Here is a 25,778-nt window from a genome sequence, read left to right on the forward strand (position 1 = left end):
TTAGACATCATTTATGATTGCCTTAGGTTTTTTTTTTTTTTTTGCTTTTTTGAGACAGGGTCTCTATATAGCTTTGGAGCCTGTCTTGGCGCTCACTCTGTAGACCAAGCATGGCCTCAAACCAGCAAAGATTGGCCTGTCTCTGCCTCCTGAGTGCTAGGATTAAAGGCATGCACCTCTACTGCACGACACACTTAGTTCATTTTATTTATTTCTTTATTTTTAGACTTATTTATTTATTATGTATACAACATTCTGCCTCGATGTATGCCCGCACACCAGAGGAGGGCGCCAGATCTCAGTACAGACGGTTGTGAGCCACCATGTGGTTGCTGGGAATTGAACTCAGGACCTCTGGAAGAGCAATCAGTGCTCTTAACCTCTGAGCCATCTCTCCAGCCCTATTCATTTATTTTTTACAAATGTGCAGAAACACACTCAGCCTTTACATTTTTAAAATTATGTTTATTGAGTGTGTGTGTGTCTGTGTGTGGGTACATAGTGCCATGACACATGTATGGAGGTCAGAGAACAATCCACAGGAGTTGCTTCTCTCCTTCCAGTATGTGGGTTCTGGGGATTGAACTTAGGTTGTCAGGTTTGACAGCAGTAAGTGCCTTTATCCACTGAACCATCTCACTGATCACTCCCCAACCCCTTCTCTTTTTAGTCAGGGTACCCAGACTGGCCTTAAATTCATTATGTAGGTGAGGCTGGCCTTGAACTCCTGATTCTTCTGTCACTATCTCCCAAATGCTTGGGTTGCACTCCTGGTTCAGATACTTGAGAGAGAGAGGGAGGGGGTAAGCATGTTCATGTGTGTGCGTGTTGTTCACACGTTCCTTTAGGTATGCATGCATCTCTGCATGTGGAAACCAGAGGTTGTTATTAAGTGTCTTTCTTCCTCAGTTGATCTCCATCTTAATTATTTATCTGTGTGTTTATTTTAGAGATAGGGTCTCTCATTGAACCTGGAACTTGCTGATTTGGCTGAACTTACTGGCCAACGAGCCCCAGGGTCTGTCTGTTTCCACCTCCTAAGCACTGGAGTTACAGATGTGCTCTCCGCATCTGGGAGCCAAACTCAGGTCTTAGTGCTTGTTCTATAAGCCCTTTTCTGACTTCCCTGCCTCCCCACCCCCAGATACTTTATTTTCAAATTTATTATGTTGACATCGAATTCACTAGCAGTTTTCTTTGCCTTGGTGATCCCTAGAGATGGTAGTATCAGATGGCCTCTACCTGTCAAGCACTTGTGGGTTCTTGAGCCTCTTAATGTTTTCTTTCCTTTGCTTGCAGTGATTACTGGTCAGCATCGAAATGGTGTGATTTCAGCCCGAACTCGGATTGATGTTCTTCTGGACACGTTTAGAAGGAAGCAGCCGTTCACTCATTTCCTGTCCTTCTTCCTCAATGAAGTTGAAGTGCAAGAAAGATTTCTGAAGTTCCAGGAGGAAGTGCTGGCGAAGTGCTCCATGGTAAGTAGAAAACAAAATCAGATTTTCTTAAACAGCACGGAATGGTTCATAATTCAAACAGGAATGTAGACATACCTGCCCATAGGTTTTGATATAAGATGTGGAGCATTGCTCTCTAAAGATTTATCTCTGTCTATCTGTCTGTCATCTATCTATCTATTTATGTGTGTGTGTGTGTGTGTGTGTGTGTGTGGTCTACCCGCCCATGTGGAGGCAGAGACTGATGGTAGATGTCTTCTTTCCTGTTCTCCACCTTCTATTTTGAGACATGGTCTGTCATTGAACCTACAGCTTGCCATTTGGCAGTGTTGGCTGGTCAGCTAGTCCCTGGGATCCTTCTGTCGCTACACCTCCTCCCCCCATACCGAAGACACAGATATCTGCCACAGCACCTGGCTTTTATGTGGGTGCTGGGAACCTGAAACTGGATCCTCTTGCTTGTGCAGTAAGCACTTTACCTACTGAGCTATCTCCCCAGTCCTCTAGTCTTTTTAATTTCCAGTTATTTTATATATACATGAATTTTGCCTACAAGTCGTCTGTGTATCATGTGTTGCTTGGTGTCTGAGGAGGCCAGAAGAGGACATGGGATCTTCCTGGGATTGGATTGCTATGCAGCTGAGGATGACTTTGAACTCTGATTCTTCCTGCCCGCGCTTCCCAAGTGCTGGAATTGCAGATGTGTACCATCACGCCTGCAGAGAAGGCTGTTCCTATCTGCACAGTGTTCCATACCACCTCGCCTTTTGGGTGGCAGGATGAAGGAAGTACCATTATCTGCTGATCTTCTGCCTCCAGGCAGTTGGGTGGTAAAGACAAATTGGTATATCGAATTGTAGGGCTGGAGAGAAGACCTGGGTTAGTTCCCAGCATCCACCTGGTGGTTCAGAACTGCCTATAACTCCAGTTCCAGGGGATGTAATGTCCTCTTCTGAGCTCTGTGGGCACCAGGTATATATGCAGTACCCACACACTTATACACATAAAAAAGGAAAATAAATCTGCCTCCATAATGGTTATATAACAGTGAAATTTTTTTTTTTTTTTTTTTTTTTTTGGTTTTTTTTTTTTTTGTTTTTGTTTTTGTTTTTTTGAGACAGGGTTTCTCTATAGCTTTGGAGCCTGTCCTGGAACTAGCTCTTGTAGACCATGCTGGCCTCAGAGATCTACCTGCCTCTGCCTCCCGAGTGTTGGGATTAAAGGCGTGCACCACCACCGGCAGTAACAGTGAAATTTCTGTGACTAGGATGAGAGCAGATGAATAAACTTTAGCAAGGCGCATAGTGCACGCTAGAAATCTGAGCATTCCAGCCTGAGGCAGGAGAATCCAGAGTTCAAGGTCAGTCTAGGATAAATAGTCATTTATTATTAAAACACAGGAGTTCCCACAGCACTTACTTTTTTTTTTTTGTTTTTTCAAGACAGAATTTCTCTGTAGCTATGGAGCCAGTCCTGGTCCTAGCTCTTATAGACCAGCTGGCCTCGAACTCACGGAGATCCGCCTGACTCTGCCTCCCCTCCCTTTTTTTTTTTTTTTTAAGATTTACTTATTATGTACACAGTGTTCTGTCTACAGGCCAGAAGAGGGCACTATATCTCATTACAGATGGTTGTGAGCCACACCATATCGCAGCTGGGAATTGAACCAGGACATCTGGAAAAGCAGCCAGTGCTCTTAACTGCTGACCCATTTGTCCGGCCCCCAATAGTGAGACTTTTTAAAAAACAAAAGCAAAAGAGTTAGAAAACAAAAGGAATAAAGGTCATGAAGCAATTACAGATCCCCTAGCACTCAGGAGGCTGAGAGTGGGAGGAGCTTGAGTTTGAGGCTGGCTGAGCTAAAGAGCGAGACCCTGTCCAAAAAAACAAATAAAAAAACCAAGCCACGTTGGCATTTGTGTGATTTTATATTATGCTTTGTTTGGAACAGCAGTCTATCTGTGTTGTCATTGGACAAAGCCCTCAAACTTTCAGCTGCTCTTTGGAGATCAAATATGAAATTACAACAGTCAAGGCTAAAGTGACATAACAGATTTAAAATGTTTTTTTTTTTTTTTTTCTGTTTTCTCTGCCTTCCCCCATGTCCTTCCTTTCTTCTATGATAGGGGCTTTGTCTGTGTTGCCCAGGCCAGGCTATTCTGAAACTTGCAGTCTCCTGCTTCAGCCTATTGTGCAGTTGAGATGACAAGATATGACATCATACTTGGCTCCGATAACTTAGTTTTTTGAATGCTACCTAGTATTCCATCTAACACAGTCTTTATTTTCCTGTTTTTCATTATTGTAATGACGCTGATGTGAGTAGTCTGATTTGTTTCTTACTTGAATTCTTTTTTTTTTTTTTTTTTGGTTTTTTGAGACAGGGTTTCCCTGTAGTTTCTAGAGCCTGTCCTGGAACTAGCTCTTGTAGACCAGGCTGGTCTCGAACTCAGAGATCCGCCTGCCTCTGCCTCCCGAGTGCTGGGATTAAAGGCGTGCGCCACCACCGCCCGGCTCTTACTTGAATTCTTAGAAGTGGGAAAGGAGTGTGTGTATTTGAGTCTTTTCGTGTAGTTATCCAAATTATCTTCAAGAAATTTATGTATTCGAAAGCAAAATTTTCTTTAGGTGTTTTCCCTACTTTTGCCAACCCTAAATGTTCTTCTGTGTTGTTTTTGTCATAGGGAAGGTTAAAGAGGCAGAAGTTCCGTCTCCAGCCTCTTCATTATAGAGTGTGTTCCAGAGGACACCCAGGCTCTGTGATGGAGTGGGATGCTGTGCAGGAAGGGTTTTGTTAGGTTGTAGTATTTTCAGGTCGCTTGTCCCTTAAGCACTTGCAGGTTCTGCATATAGGTCACATTTTAAATAGCCTTGTCAGGGCAAGGTATAAGCACAGCTATAAAGAAGCTTAAAGAGATACCGAATGTGTTCCATACACCAGATGGTGCAGCCTAACACTCACTATAACATTAATTCTCTCAACCGAGTTTTCTGAAACATCTCCCAGAGGCTGGCGGGGGAAAGGTGTGTGATAAACCAGCCTGACAAACTCAGAGTCAGATGCTTGGTTAAGTGATGGAAGGAGATGACTTACTAGCACAGTTGTCCTCATCTTCCACATGTGTGCTGTGGTGTGGGGCCTACGCACACGCACTAAACAGGGTGTGGTGGGGTGCAGGAGGGCAGATAAGAATGGACCATACCCGCTAAAGAAAACTGACTCTCCCTCCCCTGGCAGCCATCAGCAGTCAGTAACCTCTAAGCTTCCTCTCTGTTGGACTCTTCCCTGCTTGACCTTGTGCAGGTCTTTTGCAGGCAGCCTTAGCAGCGCTGCTGTGGGCTAACGAGTGATTAGATATCTATGTGCAGAGATGCTGCCCTTCCCATCCTAGTGGTGTTCATGTCTGTCTTCCTGGGCATGTCATATTCATGGACTCACACTGATAGGCTGTTTGCACAGGCCTCTTTCACTTAGGCTAATGTTTGAGCTTTACCCATGCTGTGTATTGTAGCACGAATAATAAAAACCCAGAGACAGATATTGGGGTTTAATCTGAAGATCAGAAAAACAAAGCAGTCAACCACTAGAGAGCTCTTACCTCAACGAAATCTTCAGAATGAAAGAGGTCGAGTCCCTTTCTCATCCTGCCTTATGTTTCTCTAGTGCTGGGATTAAAGGCGTGCACTCCCCCCCCCCCCCCCATGGCTAGCTAGTGTGGCTGCTGGGATTAAAGGTGTGGCCACCACTGCCTGGCCTGTATGGCTGACTGGTGTGGTTGGCTTTGCGTTCCAATCTTCAGATTATTTGTGCTTTAAAACATCACTGAAGTATGTATTTGTAGTCCACGTCTCATTTTTCCTGAGCTGGGTCTGCTTCATGGGTGCGCTGCAGTTTTCTTTACTTGTCTCTTTGTTACTGCACGTCCTTTGGACTTTTCCAGTTTCTGGCAATTATGAATGGAATGCTATGGACAATTTTGTAGTAGTTTTTATATAAACATAAGTTTTCATTTTTTTTTACAATAAATACCCAGGAGTGAGATTCCTAGTATGTGTTGTAGTCATATGTTTAACTTTATAAAAATGTTACCAGGGCCGGGCGGTGGTGGCGCCCGCCTTTAATCCCATCACTCAGGAGGTAGAGGCAGGTGGATCTCTGTGAGTTCGAGGCCAGCCTGGTCTACAAGAGCTAGTTCCGGGACAGGCTCCAAAGCTACAGAGAAATCCTGTCTCCCAAAACCAAAACCAAAAAACCAAAATGTTACCAGGACTGGTGAGATGGCTCAGCCAGTAAAGTGTTTGTTGTGCATGTGACAACCTCAGTTTGGTTTCTGGAGCACTTGTGAACTGGGAGGAGCAAACTGAGTTCACAGAATTGTCTTTTCACCCCCGCATGAGTGCTGTGGCTTGCACACATGCTCCACCTACTCATAGTCACATCCACACTCACACACCCCTCACCAGACACATACCCACACACACCCACACACCGCACACACACACACCCCTCACCAGACACACATTCACACACACACACACACACACACACCTCACCAGACACACACTGCACACACACACACCTCACCAGACACACACTGCACACACATACAGCTCACCAGACACACACACTGCACACACTTATACACTCCTCACCAGACACACACTGCACACACTCACACACATCTCACCAGACACACATACTGCACACACACACACCTCACCAGACACACACACTGCACACACACACACCTCACCAGACACACACTGCACACACATACAGCTCACCAGACACACACACTGCACACACTCACACACCTCTCCAGACACACACACTGCACACACTCACACACACCTCACCAGACACACACACTGCACACACTTTACACCCCTTACCAGACACACACACTCAAACACTACACACACTTATGCACCTCTCACGAGACACACACACTCACACACTATACACACTTACAGACCCCTCACCAGACACACACACTGCACACACTTTACACCCCTTACCAGACACACACACTCACACACTACACACACTTACACACCCCTCACCAGACACACATACTCCCACACTGCACACACTTACACACCCCTCACCAGACACACATACTAACACACTGCAAACACTCACACATACCCCTTACAACACACACACACACGCACACACACACTTCTTCTCCCTTTCCTAATATATTTTTTTTTTTAATTTGGAGCTTGCCAAACAGTTCTTAGGGTGCCTGTGCCAGTTTGCATCTCCACACGCCACACATATGGTAATTCTAATCGTTCTGTGTCTGTGTCTGTGTCAGCATTTGCGTTGCCGCTGTTTTCCTGTTTTGTGGTGCTGGGAAACGGTCTTATGTAAGCACTCTACCTCTGAGCTATATTCCCAGGCCTCTTTTCACCATCTTTTAGCCATTTTAATAGTTACGGAGTAGCATTTCAATATAGTTTTAATTTCCATTCTCTAATGACTCAATGATATTTAATGATACTCAACTTTGTGTTTTCGTTCATTGTTATATTTTCTTTGGTGAGTTACCTTTTCATGTTTTTGCCCATTTTAAAATGGGTTGTTTTCAGGACTAGAAAGATGGCTCAGAAGTTAAAAGCACTTGGAGCTCTCACAGAGAACCTGGATTCGGGTCCCCACATTCACATGGTGGCTCACAATCATTTGTAACTGCAGTGCCAGCGGATCTGACACCTATTCTGACCTCTCAGGGCGCCTGTATACTTGCGCTGCACATATACATAATATACATACCCAGATGATATTTCCCAAATCTAGCTAACTTCTACACCCAGATACACATAAAATAAAATAAGAGATTTTTAGAAGTCTTTAAAACTGGATTGTTGCTGGGTGTAGTGACATGCACCGTTAATCTCAGCATTCAGAAGGCAGAGACAGGTGGTGCATCTCTGGGTTCGAAGCCAGCCTGGTCTAATAGCAAGTTGCAGGCCATCAAGGGCTTTGTAGTGAGACTGTGTCTCAAAAAAAGAAAAAGTTATCTTTTTTTAAAACTGTCGTGTAAACACACACATACACACACTTGCTTCTTTTTCATCCTGGACGCTAGTCCTTTCAAGAATGTATGATTTGCAAATGTTTTCTCCCAGTATGGAGTTTGTCTTTTTAGTCCATTATCAGTTGTTTTTTATGGAGTAAATATATTTTGAAGGTCCAGTTTATAATTTTTTTGTATTGTAGATCTGATATCACAGCTAACGACTTTTCACATAGGTGTAAAATGTGAAACTACTTGTGTCTTTTTTTAGATTTTATGTGGTTTTATTTGTTTGCTTTTTTATTTTTAGCTATTTAGTTCAGTTAATCTTTGTATAAGGTGTGAAGCTGGGCTGTAGCTGTGACTAGGTACTAAGGGTTTGCCTTGTATGTGCAAGGCCCCGATTTTTCATTTTATTGCCTACCCCACCCACTAAATGAAGGCAAGTTAATTTTTTAAAAGATTTATTTATATTTATTTTATGTGTAGGTCTGTGTGCCATGTTCATGAAATGCTATAGAGGTCAGAAGAGGGCATTCCCTAGAACTGGAGTCGAAGACAGTTGTTAGCCATCATGTGGGTTCTGTAACCAAATCTGGCTGCTCTGCAAGATCAGCAGTCTCTTAACCACTGAGCTACCTCTCCAGGCTGCTCCCTTTTTATATGAATGTCCATGCTATGTTTTCTTAATTGTGTAATGAAGAGAGTAATAAAAACATTTGGGCCCGGCGGTAGTGGCACACACCTTTGAGCCCAGCACTTGAAAGACGGAGGGAGGTGGAGCTTAGTGAGTTTGAGGCCAACCTGGTCTGCAAATGGAGCTCCAAGCCAGCCAGGACTGTTACATAGAGAACCCTGTCTCGAAAAACAAAACAAACAAATAAACAAACAAACAAAAAGGGAAGGGGGGCATGATATGCAACTGTGGTTAGTATCTGCAGTTTCAGAGGTGGACTGCTCTGATCCTGGAGTCCTTGCTTACACTTGAGCAAGTGAACGTGTCTGCCGGCCTGGTTGGGAGGGGAGCTTCTGCCGGCCTGGTTGGGAGTGGACGTGACTGTGCCGGCCTGGTTGGAGCACCGTAGGAAGAAGGAAGTGAAAGTGCAGCATGGTGCCTGGTCCGTGGTAAATATTTGATGAGTGTTAGCTGCCCTTCCGTATTTCCTGTGGGCTAGGTTAAAGTTGTATCATTTAGAGTTAAGATCAGATGGTGTGGGAATGTTGCTCAGAAGGTAATGTGCTTGCCTAACATGCTGGAAGCCTTAGGGTCAGCGCCCGATACTATATCAACAGTTGTGTATGCCTGCAATCCTGGTATTAGGATGTAGGGGCCTCGGTCATTCGCAGGTGCACAGTGAGTATGGTCCAGCCTGGGAAACAGAGCAGATTAGGTGAAGGCAGTTTTAATAGTATAAATGTTTTTTTCTAAGTTCTCTCCGCTCCCCCTCCTGCCCCACCCCCCTGCTTGAGACAGAGTTTTTCTATCTAACCCTGGTTGTCCTGCAACTCATGTAGACCAGACTGGACTCAAACTCACAGAGATCTACCTCTAAGTACTGGGATTCAAAAGCATGTGCTTCCATGCTCAGCTTTTTAAGCTCTTTTTTAAAAAAATGTATTTCTAGTTTTTTAAGACAGGATCTCATTTAGCTTAGGCCTGACCTTGAGTTCAACATGTAACTGAGGTTGGGCTTTGATTGTTCTGCCTTTGCTTCTCAAGTGCTGGGCTCACAGGCATGTACCATTTGTACCACCACGACGGGCTCACAGGAGTGTACCATTTGTACCACCACAATGGACTCACAGGAGTGTACCATCTGTACCACCATGATGGACTCACAGGTGTGTACCACCTATACCACCATGACGGGCTGACAGGCGTGTACCATCTGTACCACCATGCCAGGCTCATAGGTGTGTACCACCTGTACCACCATGACGGGTCACAGGCATGTACCATCTGTACCACCATGACGGGTCACAGTTAGGTTCCACCATGCGGGGCTCACAGGCAGGTGCCACCATGTGGGGCTCACAGGCAGGTGTCATTTTGTGGGGCTCACAGGAAGATACCATCATACCTGACAAAAATCTTTTCTTTATTCCACCCTTCTGCCTTCCCACCTTCCCTCTTTTTCCCCTTTCCTTTTGCTTCTGCTGCCCTGTTTATTGTTTTATGTTATTTTTCAAAAAGATTTATTTAGTGTATGTGTGAGAGAGAGGGAGAAAGGGAGGGAAGGGGACAATTTACAGTTTTATGTTATTTTATGTGTATGGGTGTTTTGTCTCTATGTATGTGCAAATACCATATATGAATCTGGTACCAGCAAAGGCCAGAAGAGAGTATTGGATTCCCTAGAACTGGGGATACAGAGGGTTGTGAACTGCCTTGTGGATGCTTCAGATCAAACCTGGATCCTTCGGAAGAGCAGCCAGTGCTCTTAACTTCTGTGCCATCTCTCCAGTGCCATCAGTCCCCTTATTTTGTCTTTTTAGATGGTCTCATGTATAGCACAGGCTGGCTTTGAAGCCTTAAGTCTCCTGCCTTAGCCTCTGAGTGCTGGGTCACAGTAGGTGTGTGCCATCACTCCCAGGCTGTCCCGTTAAATCTGGATTCAGGGTACTAAAGTGTGGTGAGATAGATATGTGTGTATAGAGTATTGGACATCAAGTGCTTTGTGCATCAGTGTTGAGAATCACAAAACTGATTACTTAACAATGAGGCTATGAGGGCGAATAGATTCGCACTGCACAACTGTGAGGGACAGCCTGGACATCATAGAAATTATCCAACTCTTTGTTAATGACAAAATTGGCTTTAAGGGCTTACACAAGGTTTATATGTATGTCAGACACTCATATGTGTTAGAGCATAGTTTTCATTTAACATTTCAAAGCAAGGTGATTTCTTTTTGCCTGTGAATGGAAGATGGGCTAGAAGTTCAAACGCACTGACCTGAGAGATGTGGTTCAATGGCAGGACACTGAGTTGGCCCAGCAGTACAAGACACAAAAGAAGCAAATCCAGAAACACAAAGTGCCCAAGCGTCAATTTTTACTGGCAGCGAGTTTGGTCAGTTTTAAGATTCTATGTTTTGTAAATACAAATGTGACTGAAGCTCAGTCCTAGTTGTTTTCAGTGTTCTGCCTGCCTCCTGTGAGACAAGTGCATTGGGACTAGTCTGTCTGTCTGTGTGTGTCTGCACACCTTTTCATCTTCTTGCTTTTTTTTTTGGCTACTGGCATAGGTTGATAGGGAGCAAATACTGGAAAGATCACTTTAATTCTACCAGAATGAGATTGTCTGCTATGAACATTATGCTGGCCTTAATCAGCCTGAATTGCTTCCGTCCTGCTTTCAGGGAGACTTCATACCGACATAGCCGCCTTCCTGCTTTTAAACCATTCTCTGGGAGCAGCAGGGGAAGAGCACAGCATAAAAGAGGAAATAAGCGAGGGACTACCATCCCCGTTACATGGGAGAGGCTTCCTGGTGCGCTCCATTCTGGTGTTAGAATGCAGTCCTTTTCTGGTGGTAGTCTGCACTGGGATCCCAGGTCAGGTGAATTCTGTCCAAGGAGCCTTGAGGACCTTGTACTTGTTCACTCAGGTAACAGTGTATTCTCAGAGGCTACACCGGCAGTTTATTTTGGTTCCTCTTAAGCTCACCTGAGATCTCTGATAGAGTTTCATTGTCATTAAAAGGCATCGGGGTGGAATCAGTAGTGTGGCATCCACATCTTTAATCCCTGCTCTAGGGAGCCCGAGGCAGGTGGATCTCTGAGCTTAAGGCCAACCTGATCTATGTGGTAAATTACAGGCCAGCCAGGGCTCAATGATGAGACTCTTATCTGGGGAAAAAAGGTGTGGTGGGTGGTATCAGCATCCCTTTGTTTAAGACATAGGAAAATGGCTTTTTGAGATAGGGTCTTACTCTGTAGATTATATAAACCCACTATATATCTTAGATTGGCCTCAAATTTAAAGTGATCCTCTGCTTCAGCCTCCCAGGTGCTTAGATTGAAGGTATGAACTAACATGTCTGACATTAGTTTTCTATTTACATTAAAATTATCCTTATTTTTTTCTGTTTATGATGGCATTATAAGTAGCCTTTTTGAAAATTACAGTTTTCTTTTTGTTTCAGTTTGTCACTATTATATGGGATAATTTATTTTTGTTTGTTGACATTGTATTATTGTGGAGGGCTACAAGAACAAAGCACTAAAGCCTGGAGGGCTTACACAACACCAATTCATTTCTCTAAAACTGGAATGCGGAAATCTGAGCTAAATAAGTTGGTGGGATTGACTTCTTCATAACCAGTCTCTTGGGTTTGCAGATGGCCGTCTTCTGGTATCCTCACCCATTGTGCTTCTGGGTCCTAATCATCTCTCCCGTGGGCTCAGATATCAGGTTGGAGCCCATCCATATGACTTCATTTTTGCCTTAATATCTCAGCAGAGGATCTGTTACCAAATATATTCATACGAAGGGTCTCATGAAGCTCAGGCTGGTCTTGAGCTTGATACACAGCCGAGGATAATCATGAACTCATGCTCCCCCTAACTCTACCTCCTGAGTCCTGGAATAATAGGCATTTGCCACCATTCTGGGCTTCAGAAGCCTCTTTCTGTCCTTTTATCACCCTTCCTTGAACTACTTCCTTTAAAATAAGTGGCCTCTTCTGTCTCTTTGTTTGATAGCATGCTTGTCCTTGACCTCACCCTTCACTCTCCAAGGAAGTGAAATTTACTTGTAGCAAAGTGTTTCCTGAAATTACCTCCTTTGTTCTCTCGGTTATATAAGAATGTTATTTTGACTATAGACATTATCGCCATGGTCCCTGTACTTCAGCTCCCTAAGCCCGAGTTTTTAATGTGGGATTTAGCAGCTCACAGACATCGATAAGGCATTTTTCATCTCTGTGATCTGCAGGTAAATGGCACCTTATTTTTTCAGTCTTTCCTTGCTCACATTATGATCTGGAAGTTCAAGAAGTATATTACAACCCTGTGTATCTCTCAATCATCGGTAGCTAGTGATGCCGCTATAATTCCACTTTATCTCACAGCAGGGTCTGGTAGAAAGCACATCAGTAATGAAAAACAGTAATTCAGACTGTGTGTGGTGGAGCATTCTGAAGGCTTATAGATCTGCCTGCAGCAACCAGGGAGTTTTCAGGCTGCCTAGATAACCTGAGTCGGTTATAGCTCCCAAGACATGATTTTCATACTGTTTGAAGCTGCCGTTGGGCTGAAATGGCTCTTGTGTCTGGGTTCTCCTACTACTCCCCCAGTTAGGGTCATTATTTTTTTCTAGTAGAAGAAAATTATATATGAAAACTTTAACATATAATTTAGAAGTCTTTACATGTTAGGGAGATTGGAATTTGTAGTTATTTTATGAGGTGATTTAGGATGATGGTGTCCAGCTGTGAGAAGATGCTGGTTAGGAAAGTAGGAAAGGGAGGTCCTTGCAGCTGTCACACACGTCACAGTTTGGACGGAGGGCAGCAGTTGTGAAGCTGTGTTTCAGTTCATAGACTCTATTAAATGCTTACTGCATGCATCATAGACATACCACATTGTAAATCTGCATTTCATAGTAATAGTGGACTCTGTCCTTAAAGATTCCACACCCTACTGGGGGGAAATAGACTTTTAGTGGGCATCCAAAGGGGCATTCTGTAGCGGTCAGAGAAGGCTTGCTAAGATCAATGACACAGAATTTTGAAGGAAGGGCGGGGTTTCTGCCAGGCCAATCTGGAGAAGATTTGGCCCTTTTGAGGTGTAGAGGGGAGGATGAAGAGTTTCTTGAGACTGGAAAGTGCGTAGGCAGGAATGATGTAGGGGTCCAAAGGGGACAGATAAATAGCTTTCAGGTTCTGATGCATCTTAATTTGTATTTCTCCTGTAAAGAACTAGTGTGGTGAATTTGGCATCGTAGAAAAATAATTGTGAAGGTGGTATGGAGGATACCGTTAGAACTGAGAGTTCAGTACCAGTCAGGAGCCTATTAGTACAGGCTCTTGAAGGAAGCTAGGGTTTCCGGCATGAGTGGATATATTCCAGCGATGTTTCATAGGCTTTCTCCAAAGTGGAGATAGTACTGGAGTCACAGTGTTGATAGGACGAGTAAATGCCTTCATTTTAGAGCGAACTATGGCTTGTAGATAAGATAGTGCTGCGTGTCAGGCGGTGCCTTATCAAATTAATACAGCAAATAATCCTGTGGTTAAAAGGGTAGAGGTGAGGGAAAGAGTGGCCTCAGGTGGCTACTAGGGGCTGGGAGTGTAGTCCAGTGGCCTAGTGCTCCCTAGCTCTGCTGAAGGGAGTGTATGGGCGGAGAAGCAAAGCAGAAGCTGAGATCTGCCCTGGACCAGGCTGCCCTGTCACTCGTCATCAGTGTCTGGCTTTGGGAATTGGTGTTGGCTCTAGAATCATTGCTCACCAGTGCTTGTAAGCAGCTTTTGGAGACACAGTTAAGCCCTGAGGAACATAAGCTTGTCGTAATGGCTCTCACAGAAGCTAAGTGAGGAAGGGAGAGGCTCTTCTCTGTATTGGGAGGAAATGTAAACAGTGCACGGGAAAGGCCACATGAAGGCTGGTGCTTGGCTGTTCTTTCTTATAAGAATCGCTTTACTTTCTCATTGTGTCTGAATAGAGAGAATTTATAAGTCAGAAGAATCAGTGTATACGACTTAACAAGGTTATTTCATTAATAACACATAGAGGCTCTCAAATGAAAGTCACTTTTCCCAAACACTCTAAAGGAATAATGGGAATGACTCAGCAGAGCCTCATTTAGCTCCCAGTGCTGCTAGAACAGAAGACGTCGAGATGGCTTGTGTAGTGTTTTCTAGTCGTGTAGGACGCAGAAGGTAGCCTGTGTTTATGCTATGCTGCTGTGTGCCAGAGACTCCATATAAATGACCTGACACGGAGGTGTCGTCTGGTTTCAGAGCACCTCGGTGACACGCTGCTGATAGCTGGCACAGTTAGAACTTTGATGGGATTTTGCCATAGAATAATACTGGTGAACAGAAGGACAGCCTCCTTGCTTCCCTTTTCATTTGCACAGAGCACCAGGAAGTAAATTGGTGAGCCCTTCACAGATGCCTGATTTCTTAGCAGGTTCTTAGTTATGGGTTCTGTGTGAAATAAGGTATAGGACCTTTGACTTAGCGGTAAGGTAGGCGATCTCTCCTATTTCATAGAAGGGGAAGCTGAAGCTTAAGAAAGTGACATGACTTGTCTGGCAATAGTGGGTCGCAAACAGAGTGGAGTTAGAACCTGAGACGATATTCTGGACCAAGGCACAAGCCTTTGTAACGCCTGGAGCTGCTAGCACATGTAGACATGTGTGATCTGATGGTTTGTTTTTGTCCCTGATAGTCAGCATCTACTGTCAGGTAGAACAGTGTTCAGATTCTCCCGAGTTTGATCCTTAGTCATCTTACAACAAGCATGGCCTTGCAGGTCCCTGTCTGAAGAGAGACTTCCTGCCTGTTTATTGGCTCTCTGCCGGATGCACCTGGGAAATGGTTTGTGTGATTTGAATGTTAAGAAAGAATGCCCCATCAGTGGGGGGGGGCGCTAATCCATTGTACCCTTTTCAGGCCTTTCCCCCAAGCTTGCCAGCTTGCGAGTTACATTGCCAGCATTTCCTGAGCATTTAATGACATGGGCCTGAGGTGTGATCTGCACACCTGTCGTCTGAACGACTTGCAGTGCTGAGGCAGGATGGTGGCAAGTGCACAGCCTAGCTGTTCTGTGTGCGGACTGAAGGACAGCCTGAGTAACTTAGCAAGATTCTGCCTCAAAATAAAAAGGCCCGGGGATATAATTCAGTGGTAGAACAGTTGCCTAGCTTGTGAGAGACCTTAAAGTCAGTTCCTAGGATCTAAAAATTAAAGTGAAGTCAGTGAAACCCTGTGATGACGGCGTGACTGCAGTGGTGGTGAACTGCAGCAGCTGAGCCGGAGTGTGGGCTGTGTCCTGGGGCTCTGAACCCGATTCAGCCTTAACAGTGGGCTGCTTTAGATTTGCTTTGTGAGATTCTGCTTAATACATAAAGAAACTGAGGCTCAGAGATGTGACTTTGCCATAAAGAAGCATGCTCATTGTCATCCGGACAAAACTGCCCCAGGAAATTCCTGTTACTTCACCCTCTGCTTGCCTCTCTTGGGTGGAAGGTCAATACCGTTAGAATTGTCAGGCGCCAGCCTGGGTGGCCAACCTAATGGAGCAGAACAGTTCCAGCTCCAAATAATGGCAGACTTGGAGCAGAGCCCGGCGTAATTAAGCCCTGGAGTAAAGAACTTGATGTTAGTCTTTTTTTTTTTTTTTTTTTTTTTTTTTTTTTTTTTTTGGTTTTTCGAGACAGGGTTTCCCTGTAGTTTCTAGAGCCTGTCCTGGAGCTAGCTCTTGTAGACCAGGCTGGCCTTGAACTCACAGAGATCCACCTGCCTCTGCCTCCCGAGTGCTGGGATTAAAGGCATGCGCCACCACCGCCCGGCTTGATGTTAGTCTTGATTTGTTTCAATGAACAGACTTGAGGTAGGAGTATATATTCCGAGCAAAGAGAAACAATGGCCCTAGAGATTTATACCACTGTCTTTAAGGTTGTTTGATCTTATATTTAATTTGGACAATTCTGTAAAAATATGGTTGGGTTATTTTAATTTATTTGTATATTTATTTTGGTAGATGACAGTGTTAATCAGGGTAAAATTTGGTGTTTCTTTACTCATTAAAAGACTTCCCAGTAAGTCTTTATGGATTTCCAGTAGAGTTAAAGACAGGATGACCTCATGACTCAAAATCCCCTAAAGACTTGGGCTCATGTAACCTTGAGATATTCCTTGTTCTATGTTCTCTTTACTTCATCTATTTAGTTTCCCAGTAGTCAGTGTTTCCTTAGCAAGTAAACCTGAGCTGATAAAGGGATAGTCTTTTAAAGGGGAAGGTGAGGTTAGTTGGGTGGCCTTTGTTGCTGTGACATAGTATTTGATGAAAACAATGTAATGGGGCTGTTGAGATGGCTTAGTGGGTTAGGGCACTTGCTGCCAAGTCTGCCAAATAGAGTTCAAGCCCTAGAACCCACATGGTGGAAGGAAACCCCCCCCCCCCACATGTGTGCTGTGGCTTGAACATGTGTGCCTGTATGTATATACATACACACAGAGAGTGTAATAACTTAAATAATAAGTAAAATTTTAAAAATGACCAGGAAGGGGAGGGTTCCTTTTGGTTGTTTCGGAGGTGTCAGCCCCTGGCAGTCTTGCCCATCCTCGTGGGCTGGGGTGTGTGGGATGACGACAAGAGTGTGCTGAACGCAGGGCTGCGCAGTCTCAGGCAGCCTGGACTGTCTGTCCCGTGAAGCCCTGTCTCCAAAAAGATGAGAGAAAAAGTATTCAGAATTTGCAAATCTTCCCTCAACCCCACCCAAAAGTGTAATAAAAAAATCAGATATGTTTTTATTTTATTTAGTTGGTGTGAACTTGGTGTTCATCGCCCCCCCCCCCACTCCAGTATCCCAGTATGTGTTGGTGTGAGACAAGCTGCAGTTTTGTGCATGTTAAGGATACTTTATACTACTGAGGTGCACCCTGGTCCCTTTCATTCATCTTCAGCTTTAGTTTTTCCTTCCTTTTAAATTCTCGTTAATTTATTTTTTAATATGTATGCCATCAAGTACTTCCAAAAGTCAAAACTATATAAAGAATCATGCCAGGTGTGGTGGCACACACCTGTAATCCCAGCACTTGAGAGGCAGAGGCAGGTGGATATCTGAGTTCAAGGCCAGCCTGGTCTAGTGATGCCAGGACTGGTTACACAGAGAAACCCTTTCTCAATAAACCAAAACCAAAACCACCCAAACAAGCAAAAACTATGTTTTAAGAACCATTTCCAGGACTAGAACCCCTGGGTGTCTTGCTCTGCTTGGGCCAGTGTCACAGGGCACAGCAGACGTAGACGGAGAGCTTTCTTTCCTCACAGCTGTGGAATCTGCAAGATGAAAACCCGGGTGCGAGCAGAGTTGGGCCTGGCGCAATGTCTTACTAGATTGCAGATGACTTCCTCTCTGTGTCTTCCTTATTTTCCTTTCTTGTATAATGATACCAGCTGTGTTGGATTTGAACTCCACCCAGTGACATGAGTTCATTTTCTCTGCTTCAAGGCCCCTTCTCTAAACACAGTTCTGCTGGGAGTGAACATTTGAACACAAGGATGGGTGGAGTGGGTGGGGCTGACACATTTCAGTCTAAAACCTTGGCCTTCCCCATCCCCTCCCTCCCCGCTTTTCGAGCCTGGGCATCCCCGGGCTGCCACTGAACTCTTGATCCTGCTGTCTTTGCCCAGAGTGCTGGGTTATAGGGCGTTTGTGTTCACTCGCACCGTGGCAGCACTCACGTCCCCACAGCCTGTGCTACACGTGTGTTGTCGGGCTTTTGAACTGTCACTTGATGGGTGAGAAGAAGTATTCAGTATAGTTTTAATTGGCATTTGTTTTTCTCAGTTTATAAAATCTGTTTATTGTTAATGACCTGAGATTCTGTAAGACGCACTGATATAGCCAGAACGGAATAGAAATATAGGGCATCAGTGGCACTGCTGCCAGCCTGGGCAGAGGCTGCGTGTGACTGAAGGATCCTCATGCTGGCAGTTCTAGTCTCATGGGACTCAGTATCCTATCTCCATGGAAACTAGTCTGACACAGGGATGGGGCCTGGGGATCACCCATGAACATCACTGAGGGATACTTGCAATGATACTACAAACAACCGTAGGTGCCCTCCCCTGTCCCTGGTGCAGAGCTGCTGCCTGAGTGTGTCCCCCCCCCCCCTTCACAAAGATAGAAGAGATGGAATGACATGTATGGATGGACAGAAGCTTCCCCAGGGAAGAGCCTCCAGCCCTGAACTCTGCCAAGACCCTGGGGTGACATGTGACTGCCAGACGGCTGGTGCTTTTGTGGGCAGGGAGACTATACCTCCTCTTGGATTTCCTTCCATCCCAATTTGGCAAAAGTCTTGGCTTTTGAGCTCTTGAAGGAGAAAAATTCATACCAGGTACCAGTAGAGTGATCGTCAGGCAGGTTTTATTTTTAGCAGGCTAGTAGGCAGAAACAAAGTTCCATTACCAGAGGCTGCATATAGTATCCTCCTTAGTATTGGAATGGTCTGTTTTAGAAGCTGCCATTATAGTCGGCTACAACTAGATGCAGGGATATGTGAAAAGGTGAACCTGCTCATAAAGCTGGGCCATTTCCTGGGGGAAGTGGAAGGATACTGGTGTATTTGTATGCTCCTCTACGGGTGGATAGGGCTTGGTGGGAGCTGGCTTAGAGCCCACTGAGGCCAGCTTTGTTTTTCTCAGCCCAGTCTTTCTTATCTATTTAGCTTGGATCTCTACCCATATATAAATCTTACTTATCTTCCTCAGTGCCCCTGACCTCACAGTTTTACTCTCCCGTTTGTTTTCAGCACAACAGTTGCCCTTACTCTGGAGATACTCTGTGTTGCTGGAATGGGTGTTGCTCCTGCCAGGGAGGAGACTGGAGAAAGGGGAGAAGGCTGGAGGGCAGGCTGTTTGTTGTCCTGTTGCAGAGGCCTGACCCTCCCCTTGCTAGAGCCACCACCTCCTCCTCAGTTCCCTTTCTCCAGAAGCCAACTCTCTTACATCAGTTTCTGCCTCCCTCCACCCCTTTCTTTCCCCAAGTCAAATTGTGTTTGACTTTCTATATGCAACCAGGGTATTTAAATCACTCAGGAATGGGCAGACAGTGGTTTACAGTGTACAACTGTCAAACTTGAAACTTCTTCATGTGTGTGTTTAGGTTCAAAGGAAACTCCAGTTCCTGAAACTTGAAAAGACAGTTCAGTGAGCTCAACCTGAACTCTAGGGGGATTTCTGGCCATTAGATAAAAGTCAGCATTCCTCAGCAACTTGTGAAACTGGTTCTTATCTACCAGAAAGAGTAATTTCTCTTCCCTCTGTCAGAAGGGACATATGACTGCCTGTGGCAAGTATCAGCACCAGCAAAACCCATGCTGCTCTCCAGACTCCCTCAACATCACAAGTACCTGTTACACATTTCAAATCCATGCTTGTATTCTGCCCTTCTCACCTCCTCCTCTACCCTAAACTCCTTCCAGCTCACAGGATTCCCAGCCCCTAGCTACACATTCTTCTTATTACTCTGCTATTCTTGATAATGTTGGCTGCTCTCTGTGCTCTGCTCCTGCTTCTCTGATTATGTTTACTCTGTTCTCTACCCCCTGCTGTGCTCCCCTCTCTCACAGATAGCACTGGCCAGGTCCAGCCTGCTGGTCATGTTCAGTCTACTTCTTTCTCTCTCTGCTCTGGACTCTTCCAGATGCCTCTGGCTGTTCTCTCACATCTACAATAAAGCCCTTCCCCTAAACCATTCCATGGAGTGGTTATGTCGTCAGTCTATACAGTGTGGACTACCAAAATCAGAGAACCACTGGCTAAAATCTGTGATCTTACTTTATTATCTGCTGCTCTGATCTGAATAGGGAGTGTTAGAGGGAGAGTTGAGAGTTCACATTAAGGATGTTGTTTAACAGCTTTTCATGAGCTGATTGTGGCTTTCCGTTATGAGGTGGTGATAGTAAAACTACTACCCTGAATTCCAAAGGTCTGGGAAAGGAACCAGTGATGTTCAGTGTTCAGTGATGTCACTCCTCAATGATGTCACTGCCAAGTTCAGATCACCCAACATACCGGCAACATCAGTTTTGGGTGATCAGGTCCCAATGTTGTTGTCTTAGTTAGGGTTTCTATTGCTGTGAAGAGACACCATGATCATGGCAACTCTTACAAGGAAGACATTAGTTGGGTCTGGCTTACAGTTCAGAGGTTTAGTCCATTATCCTCATGGCGGTGTGTAGGCAGATATGGTGCTGGAGAAGAAGCTAAGATTTCTACGTCTGATCCGCAGGCAGCAGAAGCAACTGTGCCCACACTGGGCATGGCTTGAGTGCATATGAGACCTCAAAGTCTGTCTCCACAGTGACACACTTCCTCTAACAAGGCCACATCTCCTAGTAGTGCTACTCCCTATGGGCCAAGTAGTCAAACACATAAATCTGTGGGGACCGTTCCTATTTAAATCACCACAGGGTTTCTTGTTTTAAAGGAGTGGGGATGGATGGGAGGGCATAAAGTTTGAATTTCCCCTTCCCACAAGTTTTCTGCTTAGGTGGCTTCATTTATCAGGGACAGGGAAATCCTCCTGGGAGCCAAGAGGAGTCTGAAAGCCAACAGAAAGATGTTTTCTCAGTATCAATCCAGCTGGGAAGCATTCTGTTAGTGACACATGCTCCTTCCCCCTAAATATAACTAAATGTTACATATGCTAACAACATAGCTTTAAAAAAAGTAAAACAAAATTATGCGTTTTTATAAAACTTGATAAAAATAGTCAGATGTATACACACCCGCACACACTATTAGTTTTCTGACACTTTTATCCTCCTGTGCCTGGTCTGCTTTTTCATCTCCATTGTCAGTAGGGCTGTTCACATCTTGCTAGCATCTGCCTTTCCCCCTTTCCCTCTGGCTTTCTGCTCCATTTCTTTGCAGGGCATTCCAGGCTTGGTTCTGGTTTGGGGAGCTGGTTTACAGACAGCTTTGCAGATTGTCGTTGCCCTGGCTTCTCTCCTCTAGCATCCTCTTTGACGTTTCTTTTGGTCATAGCACGACAGTGGTGGGATGTACGCCCTGAATGTGGGGGTGCCGGGCGGTCAGGGGTGGTTCTCGTGTCTTCATACTGCTTCTGTTTTAATGAGTGAAATTGCACGCCATTGTCTATTTGGGAGTGGGTTTGTGTGTTTGTGTAGGTGCACATAGTATCTGTTTATGCCTTTTGTCTACCTAATGGGATGCTTCTCTAAGGTTTATGAAGATTCATTTTTATTTATTGGTGAATACATACATGTCTGTGTCTGTGTGTGCACGTGCATACATGTGGAGTCCTAAAGAGGGTGTTGGGTGTCCCTTTGCATCCTCTCTGCCTATGCCTCTGAACAGGATCTGTGCCTCTGAACGGGACCTTTCTCTTTTCTTTCTGGTTTTCCACGACAGGGTTTCTCTGTGTAACAGACCTGGAATTTGCTTTGTAGACCAGGTTGGTGTTGAACTCACTGAGATCCGCCTGCCCCTGCCTCCCAATTGCTGGGATTAAAGGAGTGAGCCACCACTGCCCGGCTTGAAACAGGATCTTTTTCTGAACCTGGCACTTGGTTCTTTGCTAGGCTAAAAGTAAATCTCAGTGATCCTCCTGTTTCCTTCTCCCTTGAAATTGGGGTTGGTTGCAAATGTTTGTAGGAAATGCCTGACTTGTTACTAGGGAGAGTCCCCAATTATATTTGTGATGGAGTTGTGCACACTGCAGTCACAAAGGGAATTATATTTGTAATGGAGTTGTGCACACTGCAGTCACAAAGGGAGCATCACATGCCTTTCCTTATATAGCAGGTGTCTCTCTGGGTTAGAACACTTGGCATGGTGTGTCCTGCACTTAGCCTTCTCTGACAGTTTAGAGATGATTGTTGCTTTTACTTTGAGACATTTTTACTGTGAAGCCCAGGCTGACCTTAAACTCACAGCCCTCTTGCCTCAGCATCTCCTCTAGTTAGTGCTAGCTTTGCAGGCAGTGTTACCACACCCTGTTTTAAAGCTGTTTGTTCCTTAAAATCACCTCCTTAAATTAAATGAGGCAATTCAGGTTGATGGGTAGAATAATAAAACTCCTTCGTCAGATACAAAAATAGCTCAAGCTCCATTAACACCTAGAAAATGGGTAATCTATTAACTACTGTTTCCAAGGCAAAAATGAGGCAGTGTGTCCTAGGCAAACCAAGAACTGGGTACAAGCTGTGTGTGGTAAATGTGTTTCTTTTGGGTGCCTTATTAGGCGAGGGATCCGATTATGGATCTTAAAATTCAAAGCTAAATTCCTCATGCTTGATTCCTATTTAGAAGAGAGTCTCATTTTTTGTTTTTCATTTACAGAATAAGGTTAGTGAAATATGACAATTACCTATAGTTAATGGTATAAATTGCCTTTATGATACACTAAGACATGGTCAGCTTTGAAGACATTATGCTAAATGAAGAAAGCCAGTCACTGAAGTTTTCTTTTGAATGATTTCTTTTATGAGCTTTATGCAGACTAGATAAGTCCATAAGCAAATCCAAAAAGACAGAAGTCACATTAGAGCTTACCTTCGAGGACAGGAAGTGGTTGCTTAATGTGTATGGAGTGTTTCGAGGAGATGAAAAGGTATTGAAAGTAAGGAGAGCCTATTGGTTACACAACATGAATATGCTAAATAGCACCAAATTTTACATGGTAAAGTAGCCAATTGTATGTGAATTGCGCTTTAATTTAAAAAGGGCTCAGAACTCAGCATATTGGTCTTACGTGTTTCCCAGAGGCGGAGGTATGAAGAGGTGAGCAGTGCCAAAGCCAGTGACGGATGTGGCGCGTGTCCCCACACTCACTGTTCACTCGTCCTTGTGCTTGGCAGAGCTTATTTGCTTGCAGTTCTGGGGAGGAATCTAGAGCTTTGCTCAGCAAGCGCTGTACCACTGAGCCTCATGTTCAGCCCTCAGAATTTAGTTTAATGCAAAGTATATATCTGGATATCTTGCAATATCTGCTAAGACAGAAAAAGCCCTACAGGCTTTGCTTTATTTTGTTTGAGGCAGGTTCATATTCTGTGTCCATACTGATTAGAGATTACCCCATAACGAAGGTTGGCCCCAAACTCAAAACCATCCTGCTTGAGCTTTCCAAGCTCTACGGTTGCAGCTGTACCTCACCACACCCAATGTAAGCCCTCTACAATTTATAGAGTCTTATTTCAGAGGGAAGACCATAGGGTAAGTTATTCTTTGGGAAGCTCAGAAGAGACTCAGTTGCCATGAAATTGACAAAGTTGATGGCAGACCAAAAAGAGATATTCTTATTTTTCGAAAAGGATGTCATTTAGCTTGGGCTGGCTTGAACTCCTCATCTTTCTGTCTTTACCTCCCCAGTTCAGGAATTAAAGACAAGTGCCACCACACCTAGCTCAAAAAATATTCTTTTGGAGCCGGGCGGCGGTGGCGCATGCCTTTAATCCCAGCACTCGGGAGGCAGAGGCAGGCGGATCTCTGAGTTCGAGGCCAGCCTGGTCTACAAGAGCTAGTTCCAGGACAGGCTCTAGAAACTACATGGAAACCCTGTCTCGAAAAACCAAAAAAAAAAAAAAAATTCTTTTGTTTTCTTTTTATGTATTCTTCTCTCATATACTACATCCTGAACACAGCATTTCCTCCCTCTCCTCCTCTCAGTCCCATCCCATCCTGTCCCCCATCCCACTGCTCCTCTGTTTTCCTTCAAAAAAGAGCAAGCCTCCCAGGGATGTCAGCCAAACATGGCATAGCAAGATGCAATAAGACTAGGCACAAACCCTCATATTAAGGCTGGGCAAGGCAACCCAATTGGAGGAAAAGGGTCCTGAGAGCAGGCAAAAGAGTCAGAGACACTCCCACTCCCACTGTTAAAAGTTCCATAAAAAACCCAAGCAAAACAGCTGTAGCATGTATTCAGAGGACCTAGCACAGACCCATGCAGGCTCCATGATCGCTGCTTCAGTCTCTGTGAGCCCCCATGAGCTCCTGTTTAGCTGATGTCTGTGGGCTGTGTTCTCCTGGTGTCCTCGACCTTCTTAAACCTACATTTAAAATATTGTGCACTAGGGCTGGAGAGATGGCTCAGTGGTTAAAAGAATGCACTGTTCATGCAGAAGCTGTACTCACCTCAGATGGCGCACAACCACTTACAACTTGAGCTTAAGGGATCCAACATCCTTCCAACTCCAGGTCCCTGGAATCTGATACCCTCTGCTCTGTGCAGATACCTGTACACTCAGTGCACATAAACTCAGACACATACATACACAGACCCCAAAAATCTTTAGAATATTGCATTTTCTTTTTCCTGCGAATTGTTGTTCTTTTGGGTTACTGTTTATTTCTTTAGGGTACAAGTGATTACAACCAGGACCACCTGCTTGGGCCCTACTATCAAGTGTGGCCTCCAAGTCCCTACACAGTATGTGAAAATCCATAACAGGAGATGTCAGCTATAGAGGCCTGGCTTCTGGGAGTCCCAACAAGTCATGTCCTGCCACTCCAGAAAATGTAATGATGAAAGGCCAAAAAAGAGTTTATCCACTGTAACTACATGGGAAGACGGGGCTCAAGCCTCCTCAGCCTGCCTTTGCAGGTGCCAACAGGAGCCTCAGCTTCACAGGTTTCGGGGAAGAACTTAGGTAGGGCGTGAGGTGTGCATAACTAAACAGTCTTGGCCAAACCGTGTCTGGTTCTCTCAGGCTCCTGGATTCTGGGAAGTTTTATTGCTTGGGCAGGCAATTTTATTTCCCTGAGATGACTGTTCCTATTTGGTGCATGGGTGGAGAGACACAGCCTTGTCTTGGAGTGATCTGTGTGTGTCACTGTTCTGGCAGGTTTAGGGCTTTGCCTGGAGACTGCGCCATTGCAGGGATCTGCAATTGTCTCAGCGACTCTGAAAAATACTTTTGTTCCTCTTATCTTGGTGGCTTCAGCCAGGGTAGAGGAGGATTACCAGCTTTGGATGAACATTCCTTAAGTGATTAACATGCAGAATTTGAGCAAGAATCTGACCCAAAGTTTTCAAGCATACAGGAAATAGGTGCAACATGAACCAGAGCTGTGGGTTGTTTGTCCTGTTTTAACCCCTAACTAGACATGTGCCAGGGCCAAGTGAAGCGTCAGTGCTTTGTAGCAAAAGCCTTCTCTAAATCCTTGTCTTAATCCCATCAAATTAACCATTTTAAAGGGAATGGTTCAGTAGTGTTAAATATACTGACAATGCATAACTACCAGCAGTATATTGCTTTATAACATTTTATTCTTCCAAAAGAAAATCTCATACCCATGAACAGTTCCTCCCTATCGCCCTTATTCCCAGCAGCCTCCAATTTTATTCTGTTCTTCATACTCTGAACACTTCATATAAATGGACTAATAAACTGTGTGGCCCTTTGGTTTCTTTAATCAACACCGTGTTTCCCGAGTTTATCCATATTGCAGCGTGTTGGCACTTTGCTCCTGTTTACATTGCTACTTGCTTCTCCAGGTGGGCTGCCATAGCTTGTTTATCATTTATTTGTTCATACACATTTGGGCTAGTTTCATCTCTTGGCTGTGTGAGGCGCACTTTTAGGAATGTT

At 44.6% G+C, this 25,778-nt stretch overlaps 1 protein-coding gene across 6 annotated transcripts in view; it reads left to right on the forward strand.

The window, feature by feature from the left end:
- Positions 1-25,778, forward strand: part of Ascc1 (activating signal cointegrator 1 complex subunit 1) — an 87,086-nt gene that overhangs the window by 7,685 nt on the left and 53,623 nt on the right. For all 6 annotated transcript variants that reach the window (XM_038342283.1, XM_038342277.1, XM_038342279.1 and 3 more), the window contains exon 5: positions 1,300-1,478. In XM_038342283.1, coding sequence (XP_038198211.1) covers positions 1,300-1,478 — 179 coding nt within the window. The remainder of the gene's footprint in view (positions 1-1,299; positions 1,479-25,778) is intronic.

Source organism: Arvicola amphibius, chromosome 9 (assembly GCF_903992535.2).
Source record: "Arvicola amphibius chromosome 9, mArvAmp1.2, whole genome shotgun sequence".
Lineage (NCBI taxonomy): Eukaryota > Metazoa > Chordata > Mammalia > Rodentia > Cricetidae > Arvicola > Arvicola amphibius.